Source organism: Conger conger, chromosome 12 (genome assembly GCF_963514075.1).
Source record: "Conger conger chromosome 12, fConCon1.1, whole genome shotgun sequence".
Classification (NCBI taxonomy): domain Eukaryota; kingdom Metazoa; phylum Chordata; class Actinopteri; order Anguilliformes; family Congridae; genus Conger; species Conger conger.
Window position 1 is genome coordinate 35,432,965 of NC_083771.1, and position 23,571 is coordinate 35,456,535.

General features: G+C 41.9%; 1 protein-coding gene across 1 annotated transcript in view; it reads left to right on the forward strand.

The window, feature by feature from the left end:
- Positions 1-23,571, forward strand: part of apc (APC regulator of WNT signaling pathway) — a 41,085-nt gene that overhangs the window by 2,141 nt on the left and 15,373 nt on the right. Inside the window, exons 2-5 of the mRNA XM_061262639.1 lie at positions 8,907-9,059; positions 20,193-20,277; positions 21,402-21,600; positions 23,432-23,540. Of these exons, the coding sequence (XP_061118623.1) occupies positions 8,925-9,059; positions 20,193-20,277; positions 21,402-21,600; positions 23,432-23,540 (528 nt within the window). The 5' untranslated portion in view covers positions 8,907-8,924. The remainder of the gene's footprint in view (positions 1-8,906; positions 9,060-20,192; positions 20,278-21,401; positions 21,601-23,431; positions 23,541-23,571) is intronic.

A 23,571-nucleotide genomic window follows, 5' to 3' on the forward strand; every position in this document is an offset into this window, starting at 1 on the left:
AAGATGACAGTCTGCACTTCATATTTATCATTTAATTTGAAATCCCATGTGCTGGAGTACAGAGCCAAAAGAACAGAAATTGTACCACTGTCCAAATACTTACGGACTGTGCTGTAGTCCCCCGTTTCAGGACATTTTTGGGACATTTTAAGATTATGTAAAATAATTTGGGGGGGGGGGGGGGTCTTGGTTGGTTGGTGCTTTGGTTGGGTCTTGTTTGTCTATTGGTTTGCATCTTGCAGTGTAGGTTCTGTAGTTCTGTTTGTGAGGTCTTCTGTGCATCATAGTCACTGACACATTCATGCCTGCCTCCTGAAGAGTGTTTCTGATCTGTCAGACAGGTGTTTGGGGACTTCATTATGATGACAATTTATCAGTCATCAGCAGTTTTTAGAAAGTGTATAGTCTCCCCCTTTTTTTGTGTCCCATCCTTTAGACTTAATGCATTGTTTCATAGCATTCAAATAAATATTAACATCTTTTATCATGTAAGAGGTGTAATTTTGTTATCCAAACAAATTCCAGATGTCACATCCATAATGCTGGAATTGCCCATATAATGCCAACGTGCATCTCTGGCTATAGATGTAAATACTATTATTTACTTTAACCTCATATTTGTTGTTTCATTCTTATCCAATGTGCTAGAGTACAGAGCCAAACAACAAAACATGTCACTGTCCAAAGAGTTATGGACTGCACTGTATTGTATAGTTGAATATGCAATCTTCTTGGACATAGTCTGTCTGGACTTAACTTTGACATTGTTAAATTTTTGACTGGATTATCTATTTGGCTTAATTGTCCTTGTAGGTGTTCTCAACCTACTCTTAGTTTGGAAGTCATACATTCAGTAATGCTGATCTAGTAAGCCATCAAATATTGAAACAAAATTGCAAAGTAGCACCATTTGGCATTTTGAGTGATTTGTTTTCTTTCTGAGGAGTAAAATGAAAACCAGAGGTCATAATCTATAAATAGACCGAACATTATGTCAGATTACATGTTCTCAGGTTTTTCCCAGCTTTAAAAGTACAGTTGGTAATTTCAGACTTCTAACGGTCAAGAGAGGTATTGCAGCAACAAACAGACCCAACACACAAACTTCATATTTTGAAACTCCAATTTAAGGACTCTAAACCCAGGCAGAGGGTGAGTCATCCTGTCAGTGAGCCTTTTTCAATGATAGGAAGGGATTTACAATGGTCTTGTAACAATGTTTTAACACAAAAATCTCTCCTATTGTACCTTTAATGCCAAAGATATAACGCTCCAAATCGACACACGTCTCAATTTCACCCACCCTCCACCCACCCACCCTCCACCTTTTTTTGAAGAACCAATATATCTAGAATGACAAATCTATTGAATATGTAAAGAACATTTACACATGGTTGGGGTGGTCACAAAGTTGTTCATTTTGAAGATTTATTTTCCTGAAGGCACATGTTGCATATTTACATTTTCTGTTTAAAATAGGCTTCCAAATTTGGCAGTTGAATGTTAAACGAAGCTCGTCTTTCCTCAATTGGGAACAGTTACCCCCTCTCCCCCCACATGCGTACACACACACACACACACACACACACACACACACACACTCCTGTTGCCAGGAACTTAAGCCGTGAATGGCATCCACAAAACATTTTCCCACATAAATTGTGAAATGTGTGAGAAATTGCAGAAAAGGACAACGCTGCAAAGTGTAGTTACCAAGGATCTCTGCCAATGCCAGCCTTCTCAGCCTTTCAGAAGCAGCCTTATTTGCATGAAAAAAGTTTATATTCAGGATATTTCCTCCCTCTGATACAGGCAGTCCATTCATGGTCTTGCCTTAAAAGGGCTTGCTTGAAGTATGGTTTAACAGTACAAGCACCCATTTCACACACCTTTATTCATCTGGCCCAAGGTTTAATAGAGAACTTGAAACCGCTTGCACTAAAACATTGAAGCTCCATGTGTAAGTGCAGGCTTCTTCCGTAGGCTGCTGTGGCAGTGGCTTTAATTATTCTGTAAACCTGGGACTCTGGAATATTGTTCAATTTAGCTACTTCATCCTCTTTATATGTTTATTAGTATGCACACTCGCATTCTAATGCCATTTGCACAATAATTAGCCTATTCCTGGAATAATGGCTGAACACTTTCTGAAATGTGTTTTAATTGACAGTTTGTTTTGAGTTAAATTATTCTTGCTTTTAATGTGTACAGTTTTTGAAAATAATTTCTAAAAAATACCAATTTTGTCACTCATTTTAAATTGTGCACCTGTTTTTTGGCTAAGGAATAGAAGCCAGTTATTCGGCTGGTTCGCTATGAAGTGCAATCCAGCCTTTGTTTGCATTGCTCTGAATGAATGTTGGCGAGTACTGTTTGTCAGGGTTGGCAGAAGAATTGGATCATGTTATTGACAATAGCCAGCCAATGCAAGGGAAATGCCAATGCAAGGGAGTGATTGAAGACATACAGTAGTTATGCTGTCATAATGATATTATATGACCATTCAAAACCTGAAAGACAGCCGAAGAGAAAGAGTACCGGTGCACTGTAGAACTCTGTAGAGAGAGTATTGGTAGTGTTGGATCGATACCAAAATTGTGATTTTGCTACCGATATTAGCTATAAGTTATACAGTATTCGACGTGAGAGTTTGAATTGTCTTCGCTTTCTCACCGTTTCTGACCATCACACTGACTGCACACGGCACACGCGGCACACAAGTGACTTTCGGCAGCAGTGTCAGTCTCTATTACGGTAGTGCTAACCAACCCTGTTTCAGGAAATCTACCATCCTAATGTCTTCTCTCAAACCCTAAAATACTCTTTCAGCAGCTAGAGACCTGGATGAGCTGCTGTTTAGTATACCTAATGTCGATCAGAGCTGGCTTGCCTACATTTTCCAGCATCGTGTAGTTCAACTATTTCTTAAATCAAGTAGAATTGTTGGCATAAAATAAATCCTTAAAGGTTGCTCTGCGCTGTAAAAAAAAAAAAAATCGAATGTCTTGGCAAAATAGACTGTTACTTAAAAATGTAAGCCAAATATAAACAAATTGTTAAGAAACCATTGGCATAAAAGTAAAGTCATTAGACTAGTCGACTATGCCATCTGTACTAAATTTACAGTTATCTGTTTTGGTCGGATTCCCAACCAAATTTATCGTGTCATCATCAGGACACCGTGTTATCCGTTTTCCCCGTCTTCTACACAATTGTAGGAAGTTGATTTTACGGATGAGCAATATTCATCAATTAAAGTCTATTCTAGTAATAGAAATTCTAGTAATATTCTGTTGTGAGCACAATGTTTGTGTGTATAAATTCAGTAGCAGCTGAAAAAGTGAATATCAAAGATTTTAGAGATTATGCCGAAACATTCATTCAGCTTCATACCCCATTATTATCATTATTGTAAATTAAGTGGTAAATGATTAACGCCCCCTGACGAGGAAAGTAGGCCAGAAAATCTGTCACGTCTGTCACGTTATTAACCATTGGTAGCTCCCTATTAACAAAATTATTCAGTCAGTCTAACAGTATAATCCTTTTATTTTGTCATTTCAGAGTTGTTAATAATAACACTTGGGCTACTTCCCAATATGTCTTTCCTGGGCTATGTGAAAGGAATGAGCAAAGAATACGGTGCAGTGTGTACACATACAGTATGACTGAGAACCATGTTGAGACCTGGGGTTTCAGGAGGTGCAGTTTTCTATTACTTTCACCTCAGGCAGGGATGCATACTTACCTGATAACATCTAGCATTTGACTGTTGGGACCCAGAGCGTAGGGTTGAAAGATCCCTAATCCGCCACCTGCTGTGAAACCAAGGACCTCCCCCACATGTGATCTCCCCCCCCCCCCCCCCCCCCCACAAGGCCATTGTATGAAAAATGGTGGTCTTCCTTTTGTCATGGGGTATTTGACCCCACAAGGACACTGTCTGCCTTAAGCTGAGAAGGCATGAATGATTATTGTTCGCTGACGGCAGCGGAGGGGGGGATTGTGACCGCACAGCCGTTTGGGCTGAACGTCCATGTGCCCCTGCGATCCGCGAGAGTGAGTTCCCTCCTCACCCCCGCCCCCAGCCTCCGCCGCTCCCACACAGGGACGTAATTGACTATGGGAAGCAGCTGTGTAATCGGCTGGAAGCAGGCCAGCACGCATCGACCCACTGCACCATGTACCAGGATTGCCCCGGCTTTCCATTGGCCCAGGCCGCGGCCATGTGACCGGGACGGCTGGGATATGCCTACGCTCAGCCACAGCGGAGGGGAGATGGAATGGAGGCTGACGCTGGTACCGAAATGGGGTAGGTTCACAGGCGAAACGGCAGCACGAAGGCAGCCTCGCTCCTGAGGGGGTCTGGGAGGTTCAGCAGAGGTCTGACAGCGGTCCACGGCCAAATAATTGCGGATATACGCGACCGGCGCTGCTGCACAGCTAAGCCTTTTGTTTTCCTGGGTGGTGAAAGAGGAACTGGGGAGGGTGTGGGGGGATGTGCCTGTATCTGTGCTCTCTTTATCCGTGCAGAGCCTGGGCTACGCTAAAAGGATGCATTGTGTTTTAGGGTAGGGAGAAAAGGGCAGTCGACCGCAGGGAAGAAATAATGTGTTTTCTGCGGGTGACACCGGTGGCAGCGTCTGTGTTTAGGTGGGGAGGACGTGGTTTGGTTGCGTGGGGCTGCAGGCTGCGCTGAGACAAAGCAGACTGGATGTTACAGCGTTTCCTTTTCACGCAAGCTGTTGGAAACGCAGTGTTTTTTTTATCTGGCCCTTTGTCCGCGATAACGTCCTTAATCCCGTGCTAAACTGCTCCGCGGAGCGCCCGTACGCGGCGGCCGCGCGGGCTGAATGCGAGTAAGTGCTCGCCCACTGTGCCTTTGTGCTGGAGGAGGAGCGGCGTGCCCGATGTGCAGCTGACTGCAGGGCTGTGGTCCGGGAGGGAGTCGCACACCGCCGCTCGGCTCGCTCTCCGACTGAGCCCGGGTTTGCTGTGGAAAGATGACATCCTCATTCCGAGTGTTTCATAAGTGGGGTTGCAGTGGAAAAGGTGTGTGCGCTTGTTCAATCCGTTTTTTTTTTATCCGACGGACAAAACCGGTCTTATTTTTAATGTGCGCTGTGCATGATAAATAATTTATTTACCTCCTCCTTTGTCACTCCGTTCTCTTTCCCGTACCCTTTGTTAGCTGAAATTACAAAAGAAACTTTGCTTAGTGAATGCTTGTGTTAGTTGAAAGACAAAACTGGATTGTTTATTGCGCGTTAATGATATATGTTCTCACCTTTGGTAAATGTACTGTTGTTGGTATGTGTAAAATGTCAATTTTTTTTGTCTGTATTGCAGTAGTAGTGTGTTACCTAATGCAGCAGTAGAGCAGGTTTGTTTTTTGTTTTTTACAGAATAGCTGACCTCTGTTGATGTGCCTTTAGAAATAGTAATTGAAAGGAATTGAAGCTGTGTTAAATAACATTGATTGTTTTTGCACTCATTTAGAATATACAGCTGTAGATGCAGGGCACGGAATTAGTGTGTAAATGGGTCAGTGTGTTTTAAGGCAAGAAGTGCTCTTTTCTCCTGCTGCCATTTTCAGAATCCAATGCATAATTGACTGGCTTGGCTATCAAAATCGACCTTTGCCGTCACATTTCAGTTCTCAATGTCGAAGTGAGTCTCAGTCACATTTTGTACTTTAAAATGATCTGCAGTAACCCAACACTTCGATGTGCATGGCCTATTTCACATATAGCAGAAGCTGCTGGAACTCAGACAGTCCTGAAAGACAAAAGGGAACAATGATTATACAATTATACTTGTGTGCATTAAAAAAAATATATATATATATATAAAATTGTTGCCTTGAGTCTCTTGTTCAAAGTAATTCTTACAGATGTTGCTGTGGTAGTCTTCTAGTGCAGGACTGAGAATTTCTCTGAATTGTATCGACGTGTCATGTCCCTCTTCATTTTAAAGTAGCATAGTATTTTTGAGAGGAAAGGTTTTTTAATTTTTATATGAAACCTTAGGAAATTAAGTGATGTTCATATTGAACACTGCATCTTTGAAGGAGTGAGATGAGTGTGTTCAGAGATGTTTATGGAGCTGACCAGTTCATCAAAGCAGTTCCGCTGTAGACCAGGCACACTAAAAATGGCCTTTTATATGTTGGAATAACACTGATGTCCTCTCCTGTGAGGCTGGCTGAGGGCAGCTGCTAAGTGATCGTAATGTAATGTAATGTAATGACTTTGCCTTTCTCTGTTGTAAGCAAAATGCATTATAGGCCAGCACATTTGCTTCAAAGCTCTTTCCTCCCCACGGTAACGGTGCTTAATGCTGGCCCTTTGTGGTCAAAGCCAAAAAGTAAATCCAGTCCCCATCAGCAGTGATTCTGGAGTGCTGACTGTTGAAAGCCCTGTACCGGGAGCACCCTAAATTCTTGTAGATGGGGATTCGCATTTAAAACCAGTTGAGATGCAGTTCATCACGCCTAATTAACTGTGGGTATACTTTCTGCCTCCAGCAAATGCGAGGCTGCACAAAATCAATGCAGCGTAAATGGGACCAAGCAGGAGCCAATGGGCAGGTCGTAGCATGATGGAAAAGCCCTGCAGCTGGGATCAGCTGGTGATGGGGAGGGGGGCTTTTGGTGCGCTTTCTCACCTATGATGAATTTTGGACACCCGTCAAGGCCCACTGCACCCACCCTTCCTTCTGCCCCATCCCCCATCCCCCATCCCCCATCCCGAGGCTGATTTAGAAAGTACCGGGCCACTTGTGCAAGCGCGCATTAAAGCGTGTTATTGCCCTCCTTTCGTTTGCTTTGAATGTGCACACATCAGAACTTGCTGTCAGGGGGAAGAATCCAGCCTTTATTGACGTCTTATTTTGTGATGCTATGTGAGATGTAATGGTCCTTGATAATGTTGGGTGTGATTTTCAAGGGTGCATGAAAAATGTATGTTTATATGCATGTGAATTCATACTCCAGAATGTACGCTGCTTATGTTGTGGTCAAACAGAATGGTTTTTGTTTCAGTTTTCCTATCCTGACTAAGTGAGTAGGAGAATACAGGGATACATTTAAAGACACTGTGCAGTGGTAGTACCACTGAATGGGTTTACACTTGGAGAGCCTACTAGAGAAAGTCCAATGAGAGTAACGTATGACCATTAGCCTACACAATGTTATTTATGCACTACCAGCCATGACAAGTGAACTGACCTTTGGGAATTACTACTTGTCATCTTTGGTATTGTGACCACAAAACCATCCTTCATTTTCCATATTCTTTTTTTAATGCTGAAATCAACGCTTCAGAAAAAAATGCACTCTGCTTTCATAATCACTACATAGTGCCCTTCATTGAAAATGTCCTTGAATGGGTAAATGTCAGCTTTCCCCTAGTTTTGTCCTTTTGTCTGTATATATGCTATTTCTGCTTACCCATTCTCTGCTGTTTTCACGCACTGCCTTGCCAGTGAGGCCTGTTGTGTATTGTGGTTCTTTCTCTCTAAGGTCTTCACTGCATTGTACTGGTTCTTTTCAATACGTCTCCTCGCTGGCTGACAGCAAACATTTCCAGGTCTGCTTTAAAGACTGCCATGCCCCACTGCTGTTTTGTCAGTCTGTGAATGACCGTCATCTAAGAACGCTGTTTGGCATCTTGCAATGTGGTGGAAATATGACACTGAATATGCCACTGAAATTTATGTCGGCTAAGTCCTGGCCCTAGAAATATAGCTCACTGTAGGACATTTACATGTAAATCAATAATACTTTTAAATGATTCAATAGGTGTTTTACCATGTACTGAAATTATGTTCTTGATGTTACAAATGTGGATTTTTTTCGCATATTGCATAATGATGCTTGTACCACTAATGACCTCCCACATGATAAATGGCCCTTATGAATGGAAATGTAGGCTATTTTGGGGGGACCCAACCTTTGCTGTGAGATTGATTGCCAGTCAGGGGGTGGAGCGTTGTAGATGTCAAACAGCGCTGTGTCATGACTCCCATAACTCACTTAAACATCTCTTGCATGAACGAGAGGTTGTTATCATCTCAAAGTATTTCCGGTAGCCTCCATTTGGAGCTTTTGCAGAGAGCTGCATTTAACATGGCCTAATCTTGAGGATAATGTTTATCCTTTTGAAGGACTGTCTAGTTAAGAATAGAACTGCCTGGTTGCATACTTAAGTGGACATAAGTCTGTTTACTTAATGCTCTTAATCTTCACTTGTGCCTTGTTTTAAATGCTTTGTTGATTTTTTTTAGTGGCGAGCTATAAAGCAATAGTGCTGTGCTTTTGCAGAAGAGGAAATCTGAGTAGGCTGGATGTTTCTTGTAGCTGTAACTTCATGTTCTATGAAATACTGTGCTTAGACTGAGCAGTCTGCATTATTGAAGCATTTATGTATTCAGAATTATAACATACATGCCATTTGTTGCATTAACTTGCTCATGGCACATAATGACATTTTGAGATTGGCTTGGAGTAAAATATTTAGCATTAACACTGCTAAGGTAAGCCAGCTGTAAAAAGTGGAAAAAGGCAGTATGTGGTTTTATTAAATGTTTTTAGAAATTGGTCCAATCCCTAGAGCCTTTTGAAATGCTTATTTTCCAGTAAACCTATTTCTCTTATATGGGAGTCACCCAGGTGTCACTGAGCTTTTCTGCATAATCAACTGATTTATCTTTCCACTTAAAATACAAGATTCTCTGACTGTGATTGAAAGGTTCTATGTTAACTTTGCGGAACGCATAATTACATGCACAATTAAGTCTACCGTGACATGATTTTTTTGAAGAATTTTCAGTCATTATCCCCCACATTGGGCATGTTACTCAGGCAGCGGCTATTCACTAATGTATCTTTGTCTCTACATTTTCAGGTCACGAGGTAGTCAAAGATGGCTGCAGCTTCTTATGATCAGCTGCTGAAGCAAGTAGAAGCACTGAAGATGGAGAACTCCAACCTGCGCCAGGAACTAGAAGACAACTCCAACCACTTGACCAAACTTGAGACCGAGGCCTCCACTATGAAGGCAAGCGGAATGTATTCTGCATTTTCAATCCTAAATAGATTCTTTGCATTTTGTTGTTAATGCTGCAGTAACCAACTTTCTCTATGGTCATAATGCAAGAACATTTTCATATTTATTGTAAATTTCTCGTACTTTCCTTTGTACAAAGGGTTTGTACGAATGTGCCAACTTCAGAGAACGGTCTTAAGTGAAGATGTCCACTACAGTATGTGCAGTACTTTTGGTGGGTTCCGTTGGAGAGATGGCCAATGGGACATAGTCTACCACGGTGTCTGTTCTTGGGTAGACTGTGGTTCATTTGTTTTGGCAAATGAACATTTGCCAAAACAAAAATATTTGAGGCGAGAAATAAGCAGTTGCTGAATGTTGATTCAAATTTTATCTGCAGTGCCTAGTTTGAAACTTTTATCTGAGTTCTGTGAGCCAGATGAGCTGCGCTGACTTGTGCTGCTAGCCTCTCCACAGACAATGATTGAATTAAAGCTGACAGTCTGCGCTTCAACCTCATTGTTTCATTTCAAATCCATTGTGCTGGATTACAGAGCCAAACGAACAGAAAGTGTACCACTGTCCAAATACTTAGTCTGCCCTAGCCTACATGGTATGTTTGTCCTACTCAGATTTGGATATCTAAGTATCATGAATCTTGTCACTTATGATGGCAGACCGTTCATTCGGAGTTCATGTAATATTAGTCTCAGCCAAGCATTAGTTTGCTACAACTGGCAAGCATGGTTCTAGCCAGTTCTAGCTAACATGAGTTAACATTAGCAAGCATTTGCTTCTTAAAAGTAACTTGGTGGACATACTCTTCAGAGGCACCTTAAAATTGAAGGGCGTTCAAATGTGCATCCAGTCACAGTTTATGGTAACTAAAACCTTTTGTTGAGGGCGATTCCATTTTCCATTCCATACGTGCAGTATGCAATTAATATATTGCCTATATTTTGTAGATATTTAGAACAAGCACATTGTAGAAGCCAAAGTTTGATGTATGGACAGAGATGCAGTTAAAGTGGCCACATAAGCCAATCAAAATCTAACTTCAGCACAATCTGCTGTAAGATCTGCTGGCCTGAATGGTGACTGTACGTCATGCAGAATCCTTTGAGCGTGCAAGGGTGTTGATGGAAATGCTGGCAAAAAAGGTCAGTCTACCAATCTGTTACCTGAGTAAATGGCTGTCTTTAGTGTCTCCAATACTGAGGCAAAGACTGTGTTATGGATGTCCCTAGCTTGTGTCTCACTTTCAAAGGCAGAAATTCTTGTAGGCGATTTGTCTGAGCCACTGGAGATGAAATGGGTCTGAGCTGGCCTTTTCCTGCTCCAGCTCTTAGCCAGGGCTGCGGCTATTGTGTGGAACGTCTCTAGATGGTCCAAATTTTGCACGTTGATTTGGCTCTAGAAGAATGATGCACTGTTTCACTTGCCAATATTCCCACTGTGTCAGGAGCAGAATAACAGATTTTTAGGATTCTGTGTGGCAGGTAAGTACAACTTTTTGGCATCCTGACAATTGAACAGTAAGGCAATGATATAGGAATAAATGATAAAGTCATGAAGGGGCAGTATTCAGGAACTAGAGGCAGTATTCTTGGGTAAAAATGAATCCCTTTACACATAGGACTTCGCACTTTGACCTTGTTCCAGGCTTACACCCTGGCAAGCCCCATCTTGGTTTGAAATTGCCAAATGGCTGGGTGGTCAGTAATTGGACCCAACTTGGCAACTGCCTGCCTGGCGGAAGCAAAAGGGGCATTTATCTTTCCTGGGCAGCATTCAAAATAACACTTAGACCATTAGGATATTGCAACACACTTATGCATCACAAAACCTTTCTAGAAAACGATTATAAAATTTGTTCAATTTATTAATTTTTTTGTTCAGACATTTTAATGCTTTGATGCATCATTTGGACCTGGAGCTGGTGTTGATGGGGTGAAAGCTTTCAGTTTTGTTTGGAAAACATGAATCAAGGGAAAGTGCCAAGCCAAGTGAGATGTCACCAAAAACTTGAACCTGTCAGAAAAAGATTTTTTTGAAACATGCACAAACACTATGTCATGTTTATAAAGGAGACTATGAAAGATTTCTGTCCTTGCGTCGCTCCTGTGTTTACCATCAAAAAATAACTCCGATGTTCTCTACCTCGCCTACACCCCTAAGATGCCGCTCACCCACCAAAAACATTTAACGTTAGAGATTTTCTTCTGGCTAGTCCTGGAATCACCTCTCTTTCAAAAATACAACTATAGCTCATACCAGTCCATACCAGTGAAGCAGTTGCAAGTATGGCAAAATGCTCTAGTGACATGCTCCAGTCAATTTGCTCCCCAACCTTTACAGAGCTTTGTCTATTTACTGCGGTAAATGTCTACACTACCACGTAGCTAATGTAGCTAGATGGGTCTCCACATTTCCCCTTCAGTCATTCGGGGAAGTCGGCAAAGGAACCTCCTGGCTGTGGCCTACCAGCCAACCCACGTGGCAACGAGAATTAACGCACATTCACCATGTATGAATTTAGTGAAAAATGCAACCTAGGTTTGTAGTAATCAAGCTGTAGTATCTGGGAAAACATACATAACTTGTACAGGATAGTAGTATTTTCAGGTACTGCAGATAAGCAAATATTGGGCAGAAGTGAACAGTGAGACAGATTGCCAGTGCAGCATGGGTGATTTATTAGCCTATATAAATTACTTCTATAAATGACAAGTTACTTGGGCTCTGTGCTGCTGGTTGGAGCCCCGATTTCACCTTCCTTGTTGTCCTCAGGGTCAATGTGGCTTTATTGTAAGTTTAACAGCAGTGGAATTTCTTTCAGCATGATATTTGACTGACTCTTCTATTAGAAAAAGTGAATTATGTATACACTCACTGAGCGCTTTATTTGATATTTATTACTTATTTTTTTGACTTATTGGTCTTCTGCTGCTGCTGTAGCCTATCCACTTAGACGTTTGATGTGTTGCTTATTCTGAGATGCCACAGAGATGCTACTTTTCTGCTCACCATAATTGTACAGAGTGGTTATCTGAATTACTGTAGCCTTTGTCCGCTAGAACCAGTCTGCCCATTCTCCATAGACCTCTCATCAACAGGGCTGATGTTTTTTGTTTTTCACACCATTCTGAGTAAACTCTAGAGACTGTGTGAAAATCCCCGGAGATCAGCACTTGCAGAAATACTCAAACCAGCCTGTCTGGCGCCGACAATCATGCCACGGTTCATATCATTGAGATCTTTTTCTGTTCTCCGTTTAGATGGTTGATGTGCACATTAAATGAAGCTCCTGACCCGTATCTGCATGATTCTATGCATTGCACTGCTGGTACATGATTTGCTGATAAGATAATTGCATGAATGTAGGTGTACAGGTGTTCCTAAAAGTGCTCAGTGAGTGTATAATAAAATTGATTTTATTGATTTTTATTATTTATTCTGTCTCTTAACCCTGGGGTAATGAAATAAAAAGTCATAATCATAGTTAAGCACCACATAAAAGCACAGTTATGTGTGTTTTGTAGCAAAGACAAGAGGTGTAGGCGTAAGAAATACAGTCTGGACTCTGAAGTCGGAAAACGGATATTCACTGATTTATTGATGAGTGACGGGTTGTTTCTACATGTAAAATATTGATATGGGCTTAAAATAAAATTAAGCGGCTTTATCACACAGGGTCCAGTGAGGGTGGGCCATTTTTGTCCCTGTGGACAAACTGATTTGATTATGGAAGTACTGTAGCTGAAGCTGAAAACAGAAGGAAGAACAGTTATTGCAAGTTGGAAAGGCTGTTGACTTGTAGTAAAAGCTTATTTAGATGAACCAAGGTAAGACTAACCATTTCATTCTGTGCTACCTCCTGCAGCCCTGACAGCTACAGGATGACAGTTATGCGAAATGCTTGAAATGTATGAAATGTTATTTTCGTCCTTCTGTTTGCTGTTAAATGCAGAGTGAAGGAGCATTTTCATGCGAACGGGTTATGGCCTTGTGTTTGGGTATCTTGTTTTGGCTGTAGAAAATGAGCATACAGCCAGATTTTGGGCGGAAAGCTACAGCAAATTAATTACCATGCATTATTCATCACCTCTAAAGGCAGATTTCACAATGCCTGTGCCCTCCACGCACTGTTCAGTGTCCTTTTAAACGCATTGCTCTTTCCCTCTAGTTACTTGGTAATTATGAGGACTTGGCACTAAATGCAGCCTTTTCAGCCAAATGTCTTCGCCCTCGTCCCCCGCCCCCTCCGGCCCCGCTCTGAGAGGGAAGAGGCTGTTGTGCTGTTGTTTTTGTCAGACAGGGTTTCATATCAGGACGGTGTATCCCCGGCATGCTAATGCGACGGCGTAGAGGAATCGATGACACGCCGCCAGGCGCCGGCCCCTCCCAGGAAGCCGAGCTGACCCCGGGGATCCCGCCAGCCCCATTACCGGCAGATGCCTCTCCGCACCCGCTGCATGCGGCTGGTTTGATTGCAGGTCGTTAGTAACAGTCGGGGTTAGACCATGGGGGACGTGTTGGAGAGGCCGTTTCTACGGCACGGTGCCGTGCTACCCGCTCTGCCCTGAGGAATATTCTGCCTCCTCTCTCTTTGTTTCCTCCCCCAGGGGCAGCGCCTCAGTTTTCAGTATCGTCTAACACTTGCACATCCAGCTAAATGCGATGAATACATAGCTGGTGAATCAAGGCAGGTTTGCGGTGATGAAACGGTTGATGAAATCTTTTGTTTCAGACACCAGCAGAAGAAGCCAATTAACTGAATAAGGGAAAGCACCTCCTCTTCCTTCAAGGTCATTTCAAAGCACCTCAGAAATGGATCAGGGTTTAATTAGTTCTGAGCTGAGCTAGTAATTTCAGTGGGGTCCAGTAATCCCCAGCCCCTTAAAATAAATGTAATTTGTTGAATTTGTAGATTTTTACTAGAACAATGCCGCAGTGTTATTCCTTCATTTCCATTTCCTTTCATTCATGTACCAAGCTAATGAGGGCTATGTAGGGTTTGCTTCCCTCTGCCGATAGTATGAGGGTAATGCAGCTAGGCTTGCCTGTCTATTCAGTGACCACTCTGTGCTTGATAGTCCAACCATTGAAATACTTTTTAAGAAGAAAGGAAGTCAAATGAATGCAAGTTGTATTTCAGGAAGTTTTGCAGATATAACTGAGGATCTTTTATTATTTACATTTTATTTGCATTTATTTTTTGATCTGAAGTACACAAGCAAACAGTCTTATCAGTTCCATGTAATGTTGAATCTTAACTGCCCATTTTAAACAATCAAGTAAATACCAGGTGTAGTCTGTTTTCTTTGTCCATTATGCAGAAACTGTATTGTGACCCAAGACTGGATGACTAATTGGCATCATTAACAAAGCTCAATATTTCCTGTCCCTTCTCTGATAGGGAGCGTCTAAATCCAGTTTAGCATTCTCAGGGCGTGTGGACCTTAGAAATGTCCTATCTGCATGTCACAACCCCATAAAATGGTTCCCAAGGCTGTATCCTGCTGAAACAAACATCTCTTTAAAAAACATGTGATGACCTGGTCCAGCACAAAGGCTGAAAAGCTCCCTCTCTGACCCTGGAGGATGTGTCTTATTATAGAAATGGTTCCTTCCTGCCATTGTGCCCTGTCAATGCCGCTCAGATCCGGCCGTGGTGCGTTTCCCTCCCGGCTGGGGACAAACGCGAGGAAACCTCGCCACAGCCCAGCAGCTGCAGCGGACGTCTCTCCTGTGCATTTGCTTTAAGATCGGCTTCCCCAGATAAACATTTTGCTAATTTAAGTAATTCAGTTCACTCATGTTTATTGACTGATTATTGCATGAGGCTGTCACTGCCCACCCTGATGAAATTCACAGGAACAAGGAGGTGACATCCTCTGTATGTGATATCAGCTCATCTCCACTTATTTCTGCTTTTTTTGTTTTGTTGACGCAATAGTTCTAATGCATTGTGCAAAATGAACACGATCTCTTGATTAACCTCTGAACAGTTTGTCATCGTACTGTTACATATACAGATGGTGTAGCTACTTCATACTTCTAGTGGCATTCTAACGTAAAAGAGCCCCTGAGTACTTCATTAAAATCCCCTCTCGTATTCAAGGTCAATCATTTAAATGCTCATTCCTTGTTTACACTGCAGCTGATCTTATCCAGTAAACCTTTATTTGTATGCTGTAACAAGCGTAACTGTTGTGGTTAGTTCATAACTACATAAAGCCCAGCTACGATCTGAAAATGGTATTTAAAGGTAGGCTCAGGTTGTTTGTTTACTTCATGTTCATTTTATTAATTAATATTTACCTGTGCTGGAGAATTTTTTTGGCAAATAAAATAATGCAGATTGCCACCTGTGGGCCCCCATTGAATGCTCTGGTTGCACATTTGCAGAAAGTGTGATCCAATAACAGGGACAGCGGGGATAATTCAGTGATATGCTCAGCTGTTGCAGAAATGGGACCAAGTTTAGGGAATTGCACTTTCCCGCCTGGCGTCTGGTGCAGCCTGCCCGGCCCTGGAACACTCCTTCCTGGCACATATTGCAGTGGAACAGCCTCATTTGACAAGATCTTCATAAAAATCTTTACGTACTTGAGGTCTTCCAGTTTATATTGGCCTCAATCTTTCGACATCCTAGCTTACTGAAGATTTGTTACCCAGAATCCAGTCTAACTAGGATTCTTGATGTATAGGGAGGTTTCTATGCCACATTTGGTGCTGCCATTCCATCAATAATGGTCCTTGCATGTTTGGTAGACATTAGACTCAATGTTCCAGTTTGCTTTTAAAAAGAAACTTTAGTGGATCTCTGGCCTCTGGCAAGCTTGGGACACAGGGGTTGGTATTTTTTCTTGTTTCACATAATTTGTACGTCATGTGATGTTTTGCGTTTCATGGGCGTTCTGCCTTCAGTTTAAGTATACAAAAGCAGGACCTAACACCCCGCCGACCCCCTTCCCTTTTGAACATTAAAAGCCTGGCTGAAGGTCAAAGCTGCAGAGGCCTTTTTGGACGTCTGATCAGAGGAAATTCAAGCTGAAAGAAATGGGATACTCCTGCAATCCGTTGTGGCTGTGACTTTGTCCGATGCTTTTTAGGCAGTGCATCGATTTCCGTTACCGGGAGTATGAAATGTCATTTTAAGAAGCTTCTATCCAGCCTCAGATATCTCTGGTATCTCGCTCGCAAGTGGGCTGGGTTTACTTATAGGCCTAAGCCATTAGCCCTCATATTTCAGCATCCATCTTATCGCTTGCTTTTATTATATATATTATATGAATAAAAGCACTATGTATTTGGAAGACACACAATTTCAGAGCGATATCCGAGGAGATTCACTACAGCTTATAAAAACAGTTACAATACAGGCATAACTAATTGCATAGCGCAGCCCTTAACAGTTATCCTGAAGTTCAGCACACGACATACAACCTAGGACCCTTCTAAGTACACCAAACACAATTAACCATAAGAATAACATTACCTAATTATCCAATCAGTCAGAGACTGATCTGAAAATATTGCACTTAGTTATTTCAGTTTGTCTAAAGCCCAGTTTACATCAAACAGCGGACTTGAGACGAGACGAGATGGAAGGAAGCTCAGAATGTCCAAGTAAAAACAGTCCACCCCAAAGCTCCATGTAAACAAACAAATGGTTCCAACGACCCAGTGTGCTTAACAGTTTGTTTCTTCTTGTGACCATTATATGTGTATTTTGTTTAGCTAGCTAACGTTAACTTTGTATTTTCTATTTATTGTTTGGTACCATGTTTTTTCATTTTTTTATTTTTTTTAAGCAACTTAACATAACTGTCGTCCAAATTTGACAATTTTTTCCAGTTGTGCTGCTTTGTGATTGGTTATGTTCTAAAACCAGCAAAGTCAACTTGAGACAAGACTTGCCATGGTCCGTTTCGAAAACGCTGGCCGTCAAGATCAGACATTGTAAAACTCGACACTACACACCGCTAAGACTATACTAAACTCTAAACTTAACTTCCGTCTAGTCCTGTCTAGACCCGTCTGAAGTCTGATGTAGACTGGGCTTAACTGGTTAAACTTGCAAAACAGATGGGCTTTTTTCAGACATAAATGGGATTTACTGGCTCCAATTACTGTGTAAACAGATTAAATTTTTTTTGTACATTTGAACAGCTGTTGGTGAACATTTTTGCATCACTGAAACTGAAACATTGTATTTTTAGTGCTGCGACATTCTCTGCACTGTTTTTGTCTGAGTTACTGATTAGTCTTTGTATTCTGCCGTGAATCATACCAGAAACGCGGGACTATACCTCGTGGTCTGTCACAATAATAAAGCCATTGTGCTCGATCAATTCCCAGCCCAGATGTCACTTCTCTCTGGGATAAACACCAGCCTGGTCACTGAACAACTCCTCCCAAGAAACTCCCACAGTCACATGGCTGGTGGGTGCATTTCCTGGTGTCATTAGGCACAGAATAAAAGGTGACCCCTGTATTACCCCCAGTAGGAATACATGTCCAGGTTTAGGGCAGCCCCTCTGCATGTCTGAGGCAGGCAGCCATAGGTCATCTCGCACATTGCCTGGGCAGGATGCCCGGGGGGGGATCTGGGAGCAGTATTGTTTTGGGTTAACGGGGGGCGGCTGCAGCCGCCTCGTCTTCCCTTGCGCGTCAGACTGATAGGTTCGGAGCTGGGTGGGATGACACCCGGTTTCCTGAATGAGGATCGCGTGTTGGACGCCGTTCCGGCTTCTTATCGCCGGGATACACCGCGCTGTTTGACCGCAGCCGCTCCACAGCTCGCAACCCAGAGCTATCTTGCGGACGCCCAGTGGGGATGAGGCTCTTTCTCAGAAACGTGGCCTGCAGCGACCGCCATGCCTTTATCGTGGTAAGTCACACAGCAGTGCGCTCTGTGCAATAGGGTCTTTTGGATGCATTGATTTTAATGGGCAGTTGTTGACACGGACTGGAAATGTCGGGACTAATATGGTGCTTCTTTCGTGGGGGCTGAAGTTTCCATGGTTACCGGACCAATTGGCTGTTAAAGGTCTGACATTAAAAGGCCTTTGGATTAGAGCAAACTAAAGACTTGGGCGTTCTGACTTTTATGTTCAACGGGTTCAGTAAGAAAAGCGAATAATGAAGTAGATGTCTCGTAATGGGAGAGGATTTCAGAAGAGACCAGGAGATTAAAGAGGGTTGTTTTCTTTTGTGGTTAAAAATGTATGGGAAGTCACAGCCACATCAAACAGGGCTGCAGGGACATTGCAACCCCTGGCAGGATTGAAGATGCGAGAGATGGGAGCTTAGTTTTCTCACATCTCTTTTGTCATGGGGTCACGGTTTGATCTCGCTCACATGTAATACTGCGCCCTTAACAACCACTGAAGGTCACCCGCATCATCGGTCGAGAAATTGGAGAAGAGTTGTTGAATACATGGCATCAGAACTGGAACAAAGTCCCAGTCCAGGCTTAAAATGGGCTTCTGATGTTTTTAGAACGGTTAACAGTTTAGCACTTGGCCTTCAACAATAACTCCTTCCCAAGTAGCCTAATTGAAGCTTAGAAATTATGAATTTCTTGTGACAATATGATTTTCTGTGAAATATTTTATTTTAATATTTTTTAATCACCTGCATTTTAGTTACGGGACAGGCTAGTAGGGTCTGGTTTAATTATTTTGGCATGAACAGTATTTTTCCTGTGCATTAACCTCCTGTGTCACACAATAGACCTACCTTCCTCACTTAATTACAATGGGGAAAGGAAAGTCATTAAAACATTGTTTCATTTTTAGATTTTGTTTCAATGTTCCCCATTGTTTGAAAATCTCAATTTTCCTGAGCATTATATGACCAGGTAGGTGCCGTCGAGTTGGGAAATTATTGGAAGCATCTTAAGCTTTTTGTCAATAAGGCCCAGGAGTTGACATTTGTGAGCAATTTGCTTAGCCCTTAATTGTGGACCCATACATCCCCCCTAAATCTTTTGTCTCGTATGCTTTTAACATAGTTTTGAGATGGATGCTTTCTGCTTGAACATACCACCATCCGTCTCTGCCAAAAATAATTATGTATTTAAGGACTTCAAATACCTATACTCCAGTGTGATACTCTCCAACATTAATCACTTCCTGACAATTTCTGTACATTTACCATCTATGAAATATTGAAGAAGCAAAAGCAGTATTGTAAGTCCATTAAGTTGAAAGCTGTTATTGATGACTGTAATTGAAGGTTTTGTCTGCCAGGCCCATCATTTCCTGCAGATGGGATTTTTTCAGTGCATCACTTTGACATTGAAATGGAATAAGCTCTGATTACACAGTGAACAACTTTAATAAAATTGTAAAATCTGTCCACCACCTGAATTGTTTTTGTATTTTAAATATCCAGCAGTGAAATAACAGCCACCTTCTGAACAAAGATTTGCTTTAAACCCAAAACACAGCAATATGAACTTGATGGTGAAGATATTGAATCTCTTTGTATCTGTGTTCACGGTCTAATGCAGGATAAAAGGAAATAAGCTTTGACAGCAAGATCAATGCCCACTGCCCTCAGAGGCGGCAAAAGATCAACAGAAGGTTTAGGACGCATACATCTGCTCAGTTCAGGGGTCTTTGTGCTTCTGCTTGTTAGGGAGGTCGTTTGATGGCATTTAAGAGTATTATTTTGTGCCACCAACCTTAAGAACCTTGGAAGAGACAGAAACTCCCTTGTGATTCTGGTAGTACAATCTTGTTCTAGTCATGGGTGTTCCTCTAGAACATTATTGAGCTATCATGAAGAATGTACGATTGTTGGCTCTTATTCAGATGCAGATTTACTCTAAGTTTTGGGAGTTGATGTCTATTGCCAGGAATTGTGTGTTGAAGTAGGCAGGATACTGCCCCCCCCCCCCCCCCCCCCAGAATAAGAATCAACTTTGTTGTTGCACATAGTGCAAGTAGGCTACTAGGACAAGAAAATGGGGGAAATGACACTTGACTACATCATTAGTGGCTCAGGCATTGCTGCAAAAAGTGGTGTCGTGTGTGAGCCAGTCATGTTCATGTGCAGAGCTGTAGAAATGCATTCAGCTGTCTGTTACCACAGTGAGGAATACTGAATGTGCTTCATTATCTGTTCCAGGAGGTGCTGAAACAGCTACAAGGAAACGTTGAAGAAGAGTCCAGTGAGTCTTCAGGGCAAATTGACCTTCTAGAGAGACTTAAAGGTAGGGGTTTGAATGTTTTTATTCTGGAAATGTATGCACTTTGGTTTAGGAATGGCATAAACATAGGTATTCTTTATTTGTAGTTGTTCATTGCCTACCTTTCTAGACATCCCTGTATAAGCAGTGATGAGTGCATTAGTTTTAGTAAGAGTTTACCATGCAAGTCTAGCTATACGTCGGTTATAGAAGTGGCTATACAGAGTTGATAATATTGGCCCCATTTCATCATAGAACACTGATGATTTTAGAACAGTGGCGTGTATTGCTTCCCTTGAAAAGCAGCAATTTGGTGTCTTTATTTCAAAGGGCAAATTGCTTCTCACACTTGACTTTCACAAGGCATTGTGAGGGAAGGTTTTTCTTTACCCTTGTAGCCTCTGGCTCTTTCTGTGGTATGTTTAGGCCAGAGTAAACTGAATTGTATTGTGAATAAATAGCGATTCGGAAAATGCGTTCAATGAAATATTCGATTGAACTCGTTTGATTGATATGTTGAGGATTTTCCATGTTCCACTCTCCCAAATTTACCCCTTGCCTTTTCATTCCTCAACAAATTTACTGGATAATGTCTCTTGTTTTTGCATAGCTCATTTTTTATTTTTTTAATGCATCAATTTGAAATTTAGGAATTTCCACAATGTATAATACTGGCAAATTATTTCAGTAATTTTCCTTCAATGAAAACTTATCTAGTAGCCACATGACAAATGCATTCCTAATACTCCAGATAATTATCTTTTCTAAGCTTTATTATCAAGTTCACTAATAAAAATGCCTTAATATCCTGTCAGTGTACCAGGCAATGCTAGAGTATCCTTGAAAAATCATAAAAGCAAAATTGGTTTAATTGTAGCTTCATGAAAGAGGATAGTAATTTATTTGGCTAATATTTTTTTGTGTGCCGTTTACACCTCAACCTCCCAACTTAACTTTTGCATAAAAATTTAAAACAAACTTTCTACGGTAGATTTCATTATTATTGTTTATCAGGAAGTAAATAAGTGGGTGTTTTGCCAATGTGTGCGAGTGACACTGCCCTGATTTGAGCCATTCTTTCTTTTCCATGTAAAGCTTCAGCAGTGGAGAATCTGATCAAGCCGCACATTTCCGCTTTATCCCCGCAGAGATGAACCTAGATCCCGGCAGCTTCCCTGCCGTGAAGATGAGGCCCAAAGTGCCCATGCGCTACGACAGCCGTGAGGGCTCTGGATCGGGGCGGTCCGGAGGCAGCAGCCCCGTCCCCACTGGCTCCTTCCCCAGGAGAGTGGTGGTGAACGGGGGCCGGGAGAGCACCGGCTACCTGGAAGAGCTGGAGAAAGAGAGGTCAGTTCCCTTGTTACTCTTGCAGTGCACTGGTTTCTTATCTAGCCCTGGATATCAGCACTGGATACATGGAGTAGTTATGATTCTTCATCGCATTCGTTTGTTTTTTTTCCTCGGGCATATATCAAGTTTAATAGTGCAGAGTAGCTTTGACTAATGCCAAGAAGTGTTCAAAACTGCAGTTTTGTAGTAAGGAGTTGGCTGTTCAGTTGCAGAGAAGGTGAAAGCATATCTCTGTTCATCCGCTATGCCTATGCTCACGTAAAGGGTAAGCTTGTTATTTCCCATTTATTGGTTATAGGCTTGTTGTAACTGATTTTTCAGTGCACTTAATGCAGGACTAAATCCAGGAAAAATCTGTATTTTACATTGCTATGTTTAACTACACAGCAATGTCATTTTCTGACAGTAAATGGATCATTATACAGGAATAAGAAATTAAAATATTCTTCCCTCCCAGGGATGTGTCAGCTTGTTGTTTACTCTGCAATTTGTCAATTTGTTTTTATAAATTTAGATACTGTGCAGGAAATGTAGATTTCAATCTCAGCATTTTTGTGCACTTCATAACCAAAAGATCCTTTTAAATATCTTTGTTGACCCTAAGCGTATGAGTATACTATGAGTCAGAATGAGACTGCCCATTCCCGGGCCACTCCGTTTTGGCTTCATCTTTGTGCTGTGAGTCAGCTTTAAGTGTCCTCCTTTCTCTCCATGGGACTAGGTCATTCATTCTCCCTTGGTTTCCCGGAAGAATGTGCATAGTGCTCCACCGCTGTTATCGGCTAATTTAGTCATGCCAGCGTCATCCCCAAACAGGCTGCTCACTGTTTTTGTACACACTTGCTTCTTCAAAGTCTGTTGGGGTGTTGGTCAGATTTATGTTTGGGTCAGTCAGATGACAGAGATGTGCTCTTTGTGTAGCCTCCTCTGACTGATGGTCTATTCTTAGGTTTTAGTGTCTGTGTCGATCTCAGCCCTTTGCTCATGTGTTTAAGATGTTAGTCTTATTTTTGCTCAGTTTCATTTGAGCAGAATTTGGTCCCATTTCCAGGCCCACAATAACATGCAATAGTGTTGTCGACTTAACTGTTGCATTCAGTGCTTTTGATTGGATCTAAAGGGAAGTTCTACAAAATGGCCTAGATCCTGCTGCACTATCATTGGTGTGTCGTGACCTGTATAGTCAAATCAGGCTGATTATAGGCCACGTGAGCACAAGATGAAGACGTGATCTGAACCCTTTACACTTTTACAATCTATCAGTTCTTATTTAGCATTGCAGGCTTCACAAAAAAAAGAAAACACGACATTGCATTTCTGAATAGAAGTGAATTCTAATATTAAGTGACATGGACTTTTAGTGCTGTGTCATTGCGTTATCTTATGGTGCTGTACAATATATATTTCCATTGGAAATCCCCTTCCTCACTCCACACGAGCATTGTTTTCCTTGTTAAGCTGATTGGCACGTGGATTTCTAGATTCATCACTCGTCAGGTTCTGTACTGCAGTCGAACATGTGTCATATTCGCAGGCCACATGCCTCCCTGACTTCCAGTCTGGGTTCAGAATCAGCTGTCCTCTTTTGATTTTGATGCATTGTTGAGGCAAGTTCTGGCCACGGTCATGGCCAACAAAAGTTGGCCCGATTTTATTTTATTTTTTTTCTTGAGGTTGTTGAAAGAAAGTGGTCAATGGAATTCCCCGAAATCCAATTGTCATTTATTTACTTTTTTAAATTACAGGGCATTATATAGGGCTTTTATTCTGATGATCTTGTTCATAAATTGTGATTTTGTTTTTAACTGATATGGTCTTTGTCCTGTAGGTCTTTGCTCTTGGCAGAGCTGGAGAAAGAGGAGAAGGAGAAAGACTGGTACTACGCACAACTCCAGAACCTCACCAAGAGGATCGACAGCCTTCCTCTGACAGAAAATGTGAGTGAGTGAGCGAGCGTGTGCCTGTCCC